The sequence below is a fragment of the Bidens hawaiensis genome, unplaced genomic scaffold (assembly GCF_021521415.1).
Source record: "Bidens hawaiensis isolate Kalapana, Puna unplaced genomic scaffold, B.hawaiensis_p1.1 tig00003004_1, whole genome shotgun sequence".
In the NCBI taxonomy this organism is placed as follows: domain Eukaryota; kingdom Viridiplantae; phylum Streptophyta; class Magnoliopsida; order Asterales; family Asteraceae; genus Bidens; species Bidens hawaiensis.
In genome coordinates, this window is record NW_027491161.1 from 2365772 (window position 1) to 2379743 (window position 13972).

General features: G+C 37.5%; 2 protein-coding genes across 3 annotated transcripts; one reads left to right on the forward strand and one right to left on the reverse strand.

Annotated features, from left to right (window-relative positions):
* The first annotated feature begins 2293 nt into the window (after positions 1 to 2293).
* On the forward strand, positions 2294 to 8761 carry LOC143622036 (uncharacterized). 2 transcript variants are annotated; one of them, XM_077093288.1, is made up of 13 exons: positions 2294 to 2416; positions 3199 to 3571; positions 3636 to 3861; positions 3950 to 4192; positions 4286 to 4398; positions 4476 to 4574; positions 4847 to 5161; positions 5512 to 5896; positions 5973 to 6305; positions 6407 to 6508; positions 6585 to 7034; positions 8109 to 8393; positions 8469 to 8761. In XM_077093288.1, the coding sequence occupies exons 2-13, from the start codon at positions 3318 to 3320 to the stop codon at positions 8676 to 8678; spliced, it is 3015 nt and encodes a 1004-aa protein (XP_076949403.1). In that variant the 5' UTR covers positions 2294 to 2416; positions 3199 to 3317; the 3' UTR covers positions 8679 to 8761. The 2 variants fall into 2 exon arrangements, with proteins under 2 accessions (XP_076949403.1, XP_076949402.1); XM_077093287.1 differs by lacking the exon at positions 2294 to 2416 and having other exon boundaries at positions 3114 to 3571.
* On the reverse strand, positions 8701 to 12480 carry LOC143621992 (putative inactive heme oxygenase 2, chloroplastic). Its single transcript, XM_077093257.1, has 4 exons — positions 12057 to 12480; positions 11101 to 11324; positions 10929 to 11036; positions 8701 to 8886 (listed from the first exon to the last, which is right to left on the reverse strand). Exons 1-4 carry the CDS (start codon positions 12478 to 12480, stop codon positions 8791 to 8793), a joined length of 852 nt encoding a protein of 283 aa, XP_076949372.1. The 3' UTR covers positions 8701 to 8790.
* Positions 12481 to 13972: the final 1492 nt, after the last annotated feature.

The following is a 13972-nucleotide window of genomic DNA, read 5'->3' on the forward strand; positions in this document are numbered from 1 at the left end:
GGAACGTCGAGAACTACGTTGTTTGAAGCTCCAGGATGGAATTGGTGGTCTTAACATAATTGATCACTATGTTCAAAACTACCAAAACCTCATGGAGAATCCACACAAGTGGGACTCAACGCTCCTGACTTGCGAGGAGGTTACAGCCTACCCGCATCATACCCAAAGACCAAGCAGGAAACTCGGGCATTTCTGCAAGTGACAAGGACTTCCGCGGGAGGAATCCCCATGGAAAACCTTAAAAAACCCTTTTCAAAACCCTCTGCTTAAGTCCAAAAGTTCACCTCACTTTATTAAACACTCATGAGAAGAACATTGGACTGGGGGGACTTGAAGAGGTAGGTCCCAGCAGAGCCCAGTTGGACCCGCAAGACTCACCTTGAAGAGGGACGTCTGCGCAGAAACCAACTGGATCCGCAGGACCAACCATGCTCAGAGACGTGACGTCCTTACGCGCAGTACGCAAGCTGGTCCCGCAGGAAATGCCTCCCGATGGTGAAGGACTCCGCCTGTCCCCGCAGCCTCGGATACAAGCCATCAGGGAAGGCCACCCGCGCAGCAAGGCTACACGCACAAGGCACTTAGCTCTCAATCACTCAGTGTCACCTGAAGGAATGAGCGAAGCCGGGAACAATCCCGCACAAGGGCGGGAGGGGGAATACTCCCGCCCAAATAAGCCAGTCCGTACGATACGGGAAGATCTTCTGTACTGTACCTGACGAGGTATGGGAAAAAGATCTAACTAAAGATACGACAGCTTATTGACAACAGTATGGCGAGCAGCATGCTCCTGTACTGTGTCACTATTAGCCGCTGCCTACTCACCAACTCCTGTCATACCACGTGCGTAGCCGGCAGTTGGTGGAAAAGGAATGGTATACAGCAGGCCTGGTCATTATCAGCCGCTGCCTACCCACCAACTACCAGCAGGGCACGTGCGTAGGCTACTGTTGGTGGAACAGGAACACTGTTGCAGCCGGCCACACCTCCTTGGAAACCTACCTTCGGCTATAAATACCACAAATGGTATGACCATCTCATCATATCTTATATCATCATATTATACCTGATATCTGCTCTAGCAATCTCTTAATATACTTTTATATTTAAAGAGCAATCTAGTCTGATTCTCACGCCGGATGGTGGTCACAAGGAGGAACCCCCCCTCCTTCTCAGTGACAAGCTCACGGTGTCTGTTTTGCAGGTTATCAGAAGAACCATCTTCTCAGGGTCTAACCCCTCGTGGGAAACATCTATCTAACCCCCAGGTTACCAGTAATCTGCCCGGGGTCCGGTTAGTGTTTCTTCAATCATCTATGCTAGCTAAACCGTGGCACGTTGGGTGATGCTCTTAGACACATTTTCTTTAGCCAGACTGGTGAATCTGCATATTCGGTTAAACCCGACTTTTTGTTTCGATGGTGAATCTGTATCCGAGACGAAATGTTGATCTATCTCTTTCTATTTGTTTTTATATTTAAATCAAATTTCTATCCCATACGTACTCTGATTGCCTATCAAATTCATACATAAACGCTTTAAACACTCAAACTAATATATATGTTAAACCCAATATCCAAAATCACGCATCGTGGGTCTTAAGACATTAGCGGACACTTACTTGGACAAGTAACAACGAATACGGTACAAACTATCTGAGGACGGGATTGAATGCAAAGATGAAATAAATGAATACTAAATGTGAAAGGAATGTACTAATTGAATCTCATCAACGTGCCTTATCGGGTGAGAGGAATCCTCTTATATGCAAGAACAAAAGGCAAGCATTAAATGCGTTACATGATAATATCATAACTAAACACCTAGCTTTCAACGTGTAAACTTATTAACTGACTTGTTCTGCAATTCTAGCTCTGGCTAAACATGAGAGTAAAGACAAATGCTCGGACGTGAGAGTTGCTTGTCAGATGAAGGATCAGCCAAAAATATACCCTTCCACTTCGACCGCGATGGATCCTCATTAAGTTCGTAATCCAAGAATAACCTATCGAAATTATCAAACGGATAAACCGGGTCTTATCTCATCGATATCCGTTGTACTTTACCAAAAAAAAAGAAAGAAAGTGAAATGGCAAACGTTACGTTCGACATCGTTGACGTCGAGCATGCAATCTCTCTTTTGGTCTCTCTATCATATAGTCATCATCATCATTATTATCATCATTTAGCACATTTTTCTTTTCTTGATTCCATTAACCGCCGACCCACAAACCCTTCACCGACCAACTTTCTTTTTCTAAACCCAAACCCCAAATCCCATTTATTTATATACATACATATTGTTTGTCACAAACATTAACTGCAAGAAACGAATTATAATATATACATATGCCCTGTTATTGATACTCCTCAATAACCCCACTTTCAATCTCTGTTTCTTTACTCATCATTCAAGGTACTATATTTTCTTTTATTTTGTCACTAATTTGTGTTTCTTGACACAATTACTTGAATGAAATTGATGATTATTGTTAAAAATGTAATGGGTATGTTTTAGTTTTGATGATTAACCCTTCCTGCTGTCAAATTTTGAGTCTTTGTATCTGGGTTTGGTTCTTGAAACCCTAATTTTGACGATGAATTGAGCTATGCTGATACTCTCATCAGCTGTTTTGAGCTTTATACGTAAACATATCATTGACTTGGAATCAGATAATAATGTTTGCGAACTGTCCGTGAACGAACATGAACAAGGAGAATTTTGTTCGGTTAATAAAGCGAGCGAAAGAACATGAACAAACGTCGTGTTCGATCCACTGTGTTTGTGAACGTTTGATAATGTGTTAATTAGCTTTCGTTCATTTGGATAATTATTATTAAATACTTAACTTGATTAATGATTTGGCTAGTTATGTCTTTTTGGCATTAAGAATGTTGTTTTCTATTTTCAAATTTATATATGTTTGTGATCCTTTATGTAATTATGTTGGTTTGTGTTCGTTTGTGTATATTTGCGTTCGTTTATAAAGTTAACGAACAAGCACTTAACAAATCATTTCATTAATGAATAAACACAAACACAAAATTTTGTTTGGTTATGTGTTCGTGAATAGTTTCTTTGTCTGGTTAAATGGACGAACGCGAACAAGGTCACATTCGGTTTGGTTACAGCCCTAATAATAAGATAATCAAGAATCAAAATTTTGGTCTGATTTTGAAATTGTGTACTGTTTTCAGGATCTTGGAGCTGCTTGCTACATTGGTTTGTAATATCAATTATATGGAACTGTTGTAAATCATTTGCCTTTGGTTACAGATAAAAAGATCAAGAACTGGGCCTGTTAGATACAAATAATATGGAGAAAGTCAGAACAATTTTAACACATACATACCCTTACCCACACGAGCATTCCCGGCATGCGTTTATTGCAGTTGCTATTGGTTGCCTGTTTTTTATCTCATCAGACAACATACATACACTCGTTCACAAACTAGACAACAACGTTAAATGGTGGTCGATGTACGCCTGCTTATTAGGGTTTTTCTATTTCTTTTCATCTCCTTTTGTAGGCAAGACAATAAAGCCAAGCTATTCAAATTTCAGTAGATGGTAAGTAAGTTACATTCTTTATAAAAAAAGTTGAACTTTTTATAACCTTTGTAATCTTTTGCAGGTATATAGCATGGATATTAGTGGCTGCTGTATACCATCTTCCCAGTTTTCAATCAATGGGAGTTGATATGAGAATGAATCTTTCGTTATTTTTGACAATTTACATTTCATCCATTTTTGTACTCATTGTTTTCCACTTAATTTTTTATGGTCTTTGGTATGTGGGTCTTGTTTCCCGTGTCGCGGGCCGGAGACCCGAGATCTTGACCATTGTTCAAAATTGTGCGGTACGTTTCATTGAAGCTTTGTTATACATATTTGACTCGTTTGAGATAGAACATATTATTGATGGTGTGATAACTATTATTACTGTAGGTGTTAAGTGTGGCGTGTTGTGTGTTTTATAGCCACTGTGGCAATCAAGCGTTGAATGAAAAACGAATGGGCCGAAGAGATTCGGGTTTGTTTGCGCTTTTGAAGAAGGGTGAACCGAGCATATGGCTTTCAAAGTTTCTTAAAATGTATGAATTAAAAGATGAAATTTGCAAATCATGGTTTGCTCCGGTAGGGTCTGCGGGTGATTACCCGCTTCTTTCTAAGTGGGTTATATATGGAGAAGTATGTGATCATTTTCGTGTTATCATTTTATTCGGTTTGCGGTTAACGTTTTTAGTTATGTGTCTTCTAATAATTTCTTTTTCTTTGCTTTAGTTTTCTTGCAGCGGCCCGTGCGAGACTTCAGATGAAATTTCTCCAATTTATTCATTATGGGCGACGTTTATAGGGCTTTATATGGCTAATTATGTGGTGGAAAGATCAACAGGGTAAGTAGGTTGCTTTCAATGTTGTACCCAAAAAGTTATAAAATTAGAGGGTCTTCAATTTTAATTTTAATCATCAGATGGGCTCTTACTCATCCTCTATCGGTTGAGAAAACCGAGAAGTTGAAGAACAAGCAAATGAAGCCAAATTTTTTGGATATGGTTCCTTGGTATTCTGGGTATAATTTCTTTTATTCTTTCTAGATTAAACTACGGTTTTCATCCTTGCGGCTTGACCAAAATAACACTTTTATTTCAAAAGTTCCAATTTGGCTTTTTCAGAAATTGAAACCACACTGGACACTGACTAAAAAAGTCATGTTAAAACAACTACACTAAACTAGTAATTATTTGACCAAGCCACTGGGACTAAAACCATGAGTATTCTTTTTTCTTTATATATTATGTACGTATATGTATATGTTTATCTATGTATGTATGTATGTTGTAGGACGTCGGCTGATTTATTCAAGACTGTGTTTGACCTCCTTGTATCTCTGACTGTATTTGTTGGAAGATTTGATATGCGAATGATGCAGGCGGCAATGAGTAGGGTCCATGAAGGGGTACAAGAGGACTTTTTATACGACCATCTTAACGATAAAGATCAACTTTGGTTTGACTTCATGGCCGATACGGGTGATGGCGGGAATTCATCTTATTCCATCGCGCGACTTCTTGCACAACCATTGCTATACGCTTCCGATAATAATTCCCTACAACAATTACCTCGTGGAGACCTCCTCCTTATCGGTGGTGATCTCGCGTAAGTGAAATTACACATATACCCTTCCTTCATTATTGTATGTGTATAAAAGACATGAATAATATATCTGAATACTGTGATTACGATGGAGGGAACCCTCAGTATTGAGGATACCAGAAACCCTATACAAACCTATAACGGACCATGGCTAAAGTGCTAAACACAACTAAATACGTCTGTAAATAAACCGAACGTTCAGAGAATTGTTCATGAACCATTTGGCCAGAATGAAAATGATAAAAAAAACTTTGTTTGTTTAGTTAAACAAACGATTCGTTTAATTGTTTGCGTTCAATCGTTTGTTAGGTTAAAGTTAAATGAAACCCTAATAAATAGTAATGACTATCCAGGTATCCTAACCCATCGGCATTTACCTACGAGAAGCGGTTATTTCGTGTTTTTGAGTACGCGCTTCAGTCACCATCGTGGTATAAGGATGTGCATATTGCTGTGGAAAAGCCCGAATTACCAGTTGGCGTATCGGGGATAAAACAATATGATGGGCCCCAGTGCTTCCTTATACCCGGAAACCACGACTGGTTTGATGGGCTTCAAACTTTTATGAGGTATATTTGTCACAAAAGCTGGTTAGGTGGGTGGTTGATGCCTCAAAAGAAAAGCTACTTCGCTTTACAGTTACCGAAAGGATGGTGGGTTTTCGGTCTTGATTTAGCCCTTCATTGTGACATTGATGTTTATCAGTTCAAGTTTTTTGCAGAGTTAATTAAAGAAAAGGTAAATCAAACCTCAAAAGTAAATTTATTAATCTATTTATGGTATGTAAGTATATGTTTTTTTTTTTGGGTTATAGGTTAAGGAAAATGATTCTGTGATACTAATGACACATGAACCGAATTGGCTATTGGATTGGTATTGGGATGATGTTACGGGAAAAAATGTTACGTATCTTATTAAAGATCATTTAAAAGGAAGGTGCCGACTTCGAATGGCGGGCGATTTACATCATTACATGCGTCATTCGCGTGTTCCAACCGAGAATTCTGACTCAATACAACATTTACTTGTGAACGGTTGTGGCGGGGCGTTTTTACACCCGACACACGTGTTTCGTGGTTTTGATAAAGCATATGGTACCGCTTATGAAATGAAAGCCAGTTATCCAGAAGTTGATGATTCAAGCCGAGTATAGTTTTGTTTTATTTTATTTTATTTTGGTTAAACGTTATGCATAGTTTATTATTTATTAATGAGTGATTAAACGCGGGATATGCTCATGTTATACAGATTGCTCTAGGAAATATATTGAAGTTCCGGAAGAAAAACTGGCAGTTTGATTTCATTGGCGGGTTCATTTACTTCATCTTAACGTTCTCTATGTTTCCACAAGTACGTATGAATCGTTTATAATCTCACGCGTATAATACTTCATTAGAATAATATGTAATGTTTGCTGTTTTTCCAGTGCAACCTTGGGCATATTTTACAGAAGGACGACTCGTTTTCTGGCCACGTACGGAGCTTTTTTAGCACCATATGGGATGCTTTTATGTACATGCTCGGGCAATCTTATGTATCGTCTACAGGTGCTTTATTATTATTAGTGGCTGCGATATCGTTTGTGCCTCCAAAAATGTCACGTAAAAGACGATTAGTGATCGCGCTTCTGCATGTTTCTGCTCATCTTTCGGCTGCTTTAGTTCTTATGCTGTTGATGGAATTAGGCGTTCAGATATGTGTTCAACATAACCTTTTAGCAACTTCCGGTTACCACACTTTATATGAATGGTATAGACAAGTGGAAAGTGAGCATTTTCCTGACCCCACTGGCCTTCGGTCTCGTATAGAACAATGGACTTTCGGGCTTTACCCTGCGTGTATCAAATACCTAATGTCAGCTTTTGATGTTCCTGAGGTTTGATTTTCACAATCTTTGCTTCCTTTTCGGGTGTGGTAAATGCTAATCATCGTTAGGGTTATGAATTTCAGACATGACACAATTTAACACAAATCTGTCGGTTCCGTTTAGGTTTCTTATAACTGGTCAGCAGGGTCGTCTTAGAGCATGTGCGGGCTAGGCAATCGTGCAAGGCCCATCGAGATTTGAGGCCCATAAGTTTTTAATTTCTTTGAATATATTTCATATATTATATGAGTTTTTAATTTCTTTTAATAAATTTCGAGGCCCATTTTTATAGCTCGTACAAGGCCCACGACGACCATCGTGCTTTTAGAGACGGCCCTGCTGGTCAGTTCTTAGTCGGGGTGTAAATGAACCAAGCCCGAGCCTGAGGCCGAGCTCGGCTTGTTTGAAGCTCTTTTTTCTAAAACATGAGCTTGGCTCGTGAGTTGTTTTTTCAAGATCAAGTATTATTTATTAATTAATTTATATACATTTCAAAGTATTTTATATATTTTGTAATTATAATTTTTATATATAACATAATACATATTATTTAGTATTTTATTACAATTTTTAACAATAAATGTTATTATATAAAATTATATTTAATATATTAAATTGAACTAAGTATATTAAGGCTTGAGCCCGTTTGAGCTTGGCTCGATTCAAACTTTTTAATAAGTCGGTCTCGAGTAGTTCAAGGGCCAACTTGGCTCGTTTACACCCCTAGTTTTAGGTAGAACACTCTTATTAAACATGTCATGCTAGGTTGACTTGAGAGACGGGTTCATAGATTGACCCATTTAATTTGTTCAATTTTGTAGTCATTTCTTTTGAATGTGGTTTATACCATGACAACTTATAAGTACTTTTTTTTTGTCATTATTTAGAACACAAAATTGAAATGGGGCATCAACTATCAAGTGTTTTCATAGTGAAAACGACATATTTTTTAATATGTGAAATAAACAAAATAATATAAAATAAAATTCTGTAGGTGAAATATATTTGTGTTCAGGTTCGTGTCGGTGTTGACCCGTCTATCTGTGAACCCAACCTATTTGACACACTTTATCTTATAATCAGGTGATGGCTGTGACACGAAGCAACATATGCAAAAACGGGATGATTTCCCTCTCGAGAGGTGGTGCAACCATATACTATGCATCTGTGTTTCTTTATTTCTGGGTGTTCTCAACACCTGTGGTTTCACTTATATTTGGAAGCTACTTATACATTTGTATCAATTGGCTTCACTTACACTTTGATGAAGCATTCTCCTCCTTACGAATCGCCAATTACAAATCTTTCACTCGGTTTCACATCAAAACGGATGGCGATCTTGAGATATTCACTCTAGCAGTCGATAAGGTACAGAATTTTTATCCACTTTTAACCTTAAAACACGCTAAATAATAATCTAAGTGTCAATAAATGGTTTACTAGGTCCCGAAGGAATGGAAGCTGGATCCCGGGTGGGACAACGAGGTGAGACAGCCACATCAAGCAAGCCATCACAGAAAGTTTCCAAGCAAATGGAGGGCAAATGCGTTTCATCAAGATCCTGTAAATACTGTACGTGTCGTTGATCATTTTGTTATTCAACCGACTCACAGATTGCAAGTAGCAACAATAAATGGGTCAGTGTCTCATTGACAGTTTAGATCAAAATTGTAGGTTCACTTGTAATAGAAGTTACATCATATCTGTGTCCAAATAACACTTGATCACAAGATTTTGAAAGCAATACATTGATAAAATTTTTGGTTTATCGCATGATAATCAAACGAATTATCGTCCCCATGTACATGAAACACTTGCTTGTTTCTTTTAAGCATTTATTCTTCTCGTCTCGTGTCCAATGCTGCAATGAAAGATTTTATAACTTAATATCAGAACTAGAGGTGGCAAATGGGTTGGGTTGGGTCAAAATGGGTCATGGGTCGGAACGGGTTAGGGTTGAAACGGGTTAGGGTCGAAACGGGTTAGGGTCAAAACGGGTCACTTAAAAAAAGGGTTCTTTTGGTTCGGGTCGGAACGGGTTAGGGTCAACAGGTTCGGGTTATAACGGGTCAAGGTTAGAACGGGTCAAAACGGGTTTGGGTCAAAACTCGTTTAAGCGATTTTTCAGTTCGTTTCAGCGCGTAACAGCTCGTTTAAGCGATTTTTCAGTTCGTTTCAGCACATAACAGCTCGCTTAAGCGATTTTTTAGTTCGTTTCAGCACGTAACAGCTCGTTTAAGCGATTTTTCAGTTCGTTTCAGCGTGTAAGAGCTCGTTTAAGTGATTTTTCAGTTCGTTTCAGCACGTAACAGCTCGTTTAAGCGATTTTTCAGTTCGTTTCAGCGCGTAACAGCTCGTTTAAGCGATTTTTCAGTTCGTTTCAGCGCGTAACAGCTCGTTTAAGCGATTTTTCAGTTCGTTTCATCGCGTAACAGCTCGTTTAAGCGATTTTAAAGTTCGTTTCAGCGGGTAACAGCTCGTTTAAGCGATTTTAAAGTTCGTTTCAGCGGGTAACAGCTCGTTTAAGCGATTTTTCAGTTCGTTTCATCGCGTCACAGCTCGTTTAAGCGATTTTTCAGTTCTTTTCAGCGCTTAACAGCTCGTTTAAGCGATTTTTCAGTTTGTTTCATCGCTTAACAGCTCGTTTAAGCGATTTTTCAGTTCGTTTCAGCGCGTAACAGCTTGTTTTAGCGATTTTTTAGTTCGTTTCAGCGCGTAACAGCTCGTTTAAGCGATTTTTCAGTTCGTTTCAGAGCGTAACAGCTCGTTTAAGTGATTTTTCAGTTCTTTTCAGCGCGTAACAGCTCGTTTAAGCGATTTTTCAGTTCGTTTCAGCGCATGCGATTTTTCAGTTCGTTTTAGCACGTAACAGCTCGTTTAAGCGATTTTTCAGTTCGTTTCAGCACGTAACAGCTTGTTTAAGCGATTTAGCGATTTTTCAGTTCATTTCAGCACGTAACAGCTCGTTTAAGCGATTTTTCAGTTCGTTTTAGCATCAAATAGCTCGTTTAAGCGATTTTTCAGTTCGTTTTAGCATCAAATAGCTCGTTTAAGCGATTTTTCAGGTCGTTTCAGCACTTAACAGCTTGCTTTAGCGATTTTTCAGTTCCTTTCATCACATAACAGCTTGTTTCAGCATGTTTTTGTTTCGTTGTTGTCGATATTTCAGTTTCGGTTAATTTGTCGATTTTTTTTTGAACGAGGACAACGGACGAAACGTTTTAGTTTTTTTACATTTTTTGTTTTTGTTTTATTTTTTGAGTTATGATTTTTTTATTAATTTTTTTGAATATTTTTTGATGATTTCTATTAAGATCAAAATCCCTCAAAAAAAATTCAAAAAAAACAAATAAAAAATCATAACTTAAAATATAAACAAATAACGAAAAAAGTAAAAAAACCAAAATATTTTCACCGTTAACCTCGTTCATCAAAAAAAAAAAAAAAAAAACCCGACAAATTAACCGAAACCGAAATGTCGACGAAAACGAATCAAAAACCTTAATCGACCCGTCTAGTGCGAAAACTCGAAAGAAACCGAAACCCAACCCGTCCAGTGCTAAAACTCGTGTCGGCACGAAAGCTGATCCGAGCCGAAACCTAAACCGATATCGTTCCAATCTAAAACCCATTTCAACCCAAACATGTCACTTTTCCTTAATACACTAACCCACATCGACCCATGTAGTTAAATTTGTCAACCCATTTTGACCCAAAAATAAGAATGTGGAATTTCAAGTGACCCATTTTGACCCATTTAATTAAAACCTATGACCCAATTCAACCCATTTGAATTTTAAAACAACCCAAATTGACCCATTTGGAATGGTTTGGGTCAAGGTTGCCACCCCTAATCAGAACATATGAAGAAAATGTATAACAAAAGTTAAGTTAGGTTAAAACCTCTGCCAACGCGTTAAGCTTGTCTCGCATGCCCTTTAATAGCTCTTCAGGGTCCCCAGGCCACTGGCATATCGCGAGCTCTTGACCGTTTAGTAACTTTTCAGATACCTAAATCCAATATCATCAATGAGTTTAATTTATAAAGTGAAACAATTCATTAATTAATTTATACCTTTCTTGCAATTACTTGACCACCTGCAATGTGTGAGAAGTAAATATTGTAGAGATGACAGAAGAACAATGGAGGACTTTGGGCTGCAAGTTCTTCCAAATACTTGACATATTTCTTGCTGGTAAACAGAGGCTCGGGGATGGTGAAGTCCTGTGTGCTAAGCCATTCTATATCCTTTGAAAAACTTTTACATCTTTCTAATCCACTATTTCTAAAGTAGGCAACTGCAGAAATCAAAATCAAATCCATCATCAAACCTCATAAAAGTTCACAATTTTCCCAAATTGATGATCAAAAGGTCTAGCAGAAAGAGGATTTTGAAGATTAAACTCATAAAAGTTAACATTTTTCGCCATACTGATTATCAGTTAAGTCTTGCAGAAAAGGAAAAATGGAGATTAACCAATGTTGTGAACTCGCTACGCGCTAGTAGGGTGGGAGCGGTACCCTACCGACTATTAATCGGATTGGAACTTTATACTCAGTTTTTCAAAATTATTTTCACATATATACAAAATTTTATATATAATGTTTGAACTTATTAATCGGATTGGATTAATAAGCATGACTGTAAAAACTGCGCTTAGACACCAATTAATCGCTATTTGGTCAAAATCAGTAAAACTGAAAATTTTATTTTGTAATTTTATATATAAAAGTTGGTATATATACATGTATGTTTGAAAATTTACATATAAATCCAATTAGATTAATCCCTATTAATCCCACCGCTCGACTAGAGCTTAGGGTTTCTACAACACTGTAAATAAGTATAATTTTTCATATACTTGAAAGATTTTGACCAATTATGATAAATTTTGACCGATTTAGGTACCCGCTAGCGATTAATCACCGACTAATAATCGGGATTTCACAACACTGGTTAATCATTAACTTATAAAACCTAACAATTTTCCTCAATTAGCTCTTGCACAAAAGCTCAACCGAAAACTTACAGGAAACATCTTGTGATTCATCGATCAAGCGCTCGACCGTGCTGAAAACAAACTCACTGTCAACCAAATACCTCACAAACCCATCTAACTCCGGCTCCCACGTCTGATCACCGTCGCCGTCACTGTTACCCTCTTTCTCATCCAACTCATCAGTCTCAACTTTTAATTTCTTCTCACGAAGCTTCATTGCAACAAATCTCATCTCCTCAGTGATACCTTGGGCTTCACCCGGCCGGAGCCGCCGGTAAGGCTTCCGCTTCTTCTTCACCGGCGGCAGTAAGTTGTCTGGTGGTGATGATGATGAGAGTTCGGTTGTTGAGTTTAAGCAGTAGGAGATTACTGGAACTGAAACCCTAGTGGTTTTAAAGGTGTAAGGATAATTGAGTGAGAACCCAGTTGGAATCTTCATCATTGGCGCCGACATGTTCTCCGGTTAATCGGACAAATAGTGTTACAGTGGATTGCCGTAGTGTAGTCTATCCCTTTGATATTATGAGAGTTGTCAAAATGTTTATGGGGTTTTGGTTTTTAGTTTTGTGACCTTGGGATAATGCCAAATTAGATAACGGGTGTGTAGGGATTTTTTGGCTCTAGCTTGACCTGCATTTTTATGTGTGTTGTGTTTTGTATCGACTCTTTTGGCATTTGCATTTTAATGTTAGTAAGATTATCTGTTACGAGGCACTCGTGAAGGGCGTCATCCTGCCATGTAGACAGCTTTCACGAGCTACACTGCAACAACACCAGCGCTAAAGGGCATGAAGTGATCTTCAATGTAGAGGTGTTCATCGAATTGAACGACGACTTTTTAAGTTAATTAAATCGAATAATCCGAATATTTTAATTTTTTGTTGGTATTCGTATTCGATTAAAAATTTAATTATTCGATTCGAATTCATATTCGTATTATATGCCATATTTGAAATTTTTTAATTCGTATTTGAAACTCGAATTCGAATAAATTCAATTTGATTCAAGTTCACCTATATTAAAAACTTCAAAAACCATAATCATAATTGTAAAGTACACAAATATAAGTTTTATATAGCTATAATACCACGGGATAATAAGTTCAAAATTAAAGTACAAATACTCTAATATTTAAACATGTAAAACGAGAAGTCGATAACATCAATATAAACTTCGAGTTTGGGGTTTTCGACCATGGTGGTTGCGATTGAACTGCTATGAATTAGGATTTGTGTAATATGAAATGTCATTTAAAGAAAAAAAAGAAGTGTTTGAGGAATATAGACAAAATTAAGAAATAATAGTATGGGCTAATGGGTTTAATTATTTTGTAATGGACATTTATTATTTATAGATTTAGTCTAATATATATATAGGATTATATATATATTTGAATTCAAATTTCAAATCGAATCGAATAAAAAAATCATAAATTCTTATTCGATTTCTAGACTCGAATACGGATCTAGTCAAATTTCAAATGTTTCGAATTCGAATAGAATTTTGAGTATCCTTCCTTTCGTGAGGAAGATGGCGAGCGTGAAACAGCTATATTTGGATTTAAGTAAAGAAAAAAATCTATGTGTTTTGGTTAACACTGATTAATATAAACAATGGGTACCACACACTACAATATTCTCTCTGTCTTTTATTTTTTCTATATTCTTGATGTTGTAATTGTTGGGTTCATAGGCCTTGTTGGCCCGGTTTATTATATGAAGTCAAAAGAGGAGACGGGTGTGGGCAGTCGGGCCCAAGCCCGGCCCGGTTTAGATTTCTTGCATAATAATTTACTAATCCTAGTTCAGTCTCTATATAAACAACATTATGTACTTGTAATATTTGTCACTCAATAAAGATATACCTAGTTGCCACCCGTGGACGTAGGTCAGTTTAGACAGAACCACGTTAAATCCTCGTGTTCGTTTATTGCTTTCGTGTCGTGT

What these genes read in the sequence shown, in the direction of transcription:
- LOC143622036 (XM_077093288.1), top strand. Translation starts at nt 3,318, where the DNA reads ATGGAGAAAGTCAGAACAATTTTAACACATACATACCCTTACCCACAC. An exon ending in ATGGTTCCTTGGTATTCTGG is followed by an intron (nt 4,575 to 4,846) that starts GTATAATTTCTT and finishes TGTATGTTGTAG; the next exon opens with GACGTCGGCTGATTTATTCA. An exon ending in CAGAGTTAATTAAAGAAAAG is followed by an intron (nt 5,897 to 5,972) that starts GTAAATCAAACC and finishes TTTGGGTTATAG; the next exon opens with GTTAAGGAAAATGATTCTGT.
- LOC143621992 (XM_077093257.1), bottom strand. Translation starts at nt 12,480, where the DNA reads ATGTCGGCGCCAATGATGAAGATTCCAACTGGGTTCTCACTCAATTAT. An exon ending in TGAATCACAAGATGTTTCCT is followed by an intron (nt 11,325 to 12,056) that starts GTAAGTTTTCGG and finishes TGATTTCTGCAG; the next exon opens with TTGCCTACTTTAGAAATAGT. An exon ending in AGCTTAACGCGTTGGCAGAG is followed by an intron (nt 8,887 to 10,928) that starts GTTTTAACCTAA and finishes CTTTCATTGCAG; the next exon opens with CATTGGACACGAGACGAGAA.